At 34.4% G+C, this 1,890-nt stretch overlaps 1 protein-coding gene across 1 annotated transcript in view; it reads left to right on the top strand.

Moving 5' to 3' along the window:
• Positions 1-1,775: 1,775 nt before the first annotated feature.
• vps72a (vacuolar protein sorting 72 homolog a) overlaps positions 1,776-1,890 on the top strand; it is a 4,385-nt gene continuing 4,270 nt past the window's right edge. Inside the window, exon 1 of the mRNA XM_059510352.1 lies at positions 1,776-1,788. Within this exon, the coding sequence (XP_059366335.1) occupies positions 1,776-1,788 (13 nt within the window). The remainder of the gene's footprint in view (positions 1,789-1,890) is intronic.

Here is a 1,890-nt window from a genome sequence, read left to right as displayed (position 1 = left end):
TCTTGGTGTTGATTTGTTGGTTTGTATTTATGAATTAATTAAATAGTTTTAATATTTTCGTTTACTAAGTTCAGAAAAATAATGCTTTATTGATAACATGATGATCAAATATGTAGATGTTGAATTAGTTTACATCTGTTGCTCAAACTGTTGAGATCAGACTGAAATCATCAGAGATCTTCAGAATAAACTTCATCTGACTGTATCTGAACTCACACACATCTTCAGCTTTCACAGAATAACCAGCAGAGGACAATAAAGACCAGTCATACTCCTTTAGTGGGAGGAGCCAAACACAGACTCTCCTTTAGTGGGAGGAGCCAAACACGTACTTCCTCTGTGATACATCCGGTTTTGTTTTCACTCATGTCCCGGTAAACGCCCAGTGGTTTTCTAAATGTAATGTTTGTAGAATGTAAAACTCCTGCTGAACATTTACAATGTAAGTTTTTTTTATCCTTTTACATATAAGCTTGTATGTTTTGTGTTATTATACCAATCGTTGTATTCATTTGTAAAAAAAAAGGTTTGCTTGCTAACGATGCTAACGTTTACGAAGATAATGATGATGTTTTTTACTAGTGTGGTTATTAATGTAATTATTAAAATGTTCTACATTGATTACTCAATTCAAATTATTTCTATGTTGATTTGAGGATTGTTTGGTTACTCTGTGTCTGTTTGTGTCCGTCATGTTGACTCAGATCTCAGATGATTAAGACACACACACACACACACACACACACACACACACACACACACACTGATAATGTTTGTAGTCTGTATTGTGTGAGTTGTGTAGTGTTTGATCTCAGATCAGTATTTTCTGTCTGTATTAATGTGTTTGTGATGTGTGTCTGTATCTGTCTCTTATTCTCATCAGGTTCAGACGCTTCAATCTTCTTCTGCTGCTGTTTTGTCTGGTTTATCACAGCGGTCAGTGTCATTTATGTTCATAAACTCTATTTATTCTTGGTGTTCAGTGTCAGATTTAGATTCTGACTGAAGCTGCTGTTTTCTGTTCATTCATGAAGCAGATCTCATTAGTCATTAGTGCTTGAGATCGAGCATTTAATGATTTTATTTCATGTAGAGACGATGAAGTAACCTGAGGTTGAGAGTCTAGATGAAGAGCACAAAGACACAATAGATCATGTCTCTGATGAGCAATGAACATCCTTAATATTTACATTCATTTCTGATCTGAAATATTAGAGAAACTCCTCCATCAGTTCACAGATGATGAATCCACTTCCACTGAGATGAAATATCTTCAGCAAAAGAAAATACAGCTGACTAAATTAACTCTTATTAGAATATTTCATAATAACATTGATTTCTGAGAATAGACAGAAACACTTGTATTTTTCATTACTGATACTTATTGATTTAATATTTATTGTCTGTATTTTCAGGAAACACATATAAACCTGTGTCAGGAGAAAAGAGAGGAAACATCACACTCAGATGTGAACATGAGGACAGTAATATTGTTGACATTGAGTTATCCACTCCGTCAGAAATCATATCTGTGTTTGAGATTGAAGAATATAGAGGACGAGTGTTTAAAGAAGGAAACTGTGACGTCGTCATCAAGAATCTGATCTTCAGTGACGCTGGGAAATACACTTTGAGAATCTATTACAATAATGATCAGACAGAGCTGAAGCCAAATAATGATCAGATAGTGCCGAAGGAACCAAAGCAGTGGACGTACCATCTTCATATTCATGGTGAAGACTAAACTGATCAAACATCAGCATCTGCTTCTTTAAATGATTACATTTGGTCACCAATCATAAATCTGTGTTTATGGTCTTGATTGATTGACAGCATTATAATAATGATTAATATCTTTCTGTTTCTCCTCAGATGAGATTTCTGTGAAAA

This window comes from Carassius carassius, chromosome 25 (assembly GCF_963082965.1).
Source record: "Carassius carassius chromosome 25, fCarCar2.1, whole genome shotgun sequence".
Lineage (NCBI taxonomy): Eukaryota > Metazoa > Chordata > Actinopteri > Cypriniformes > Cyprinidae > Carassius > Carassius carassius.
The sequence above is the reverse complement of the archived record's forward strand: the minus strand, read 5'-3'. Positions and strand labels throughout refer to the sequence as shown.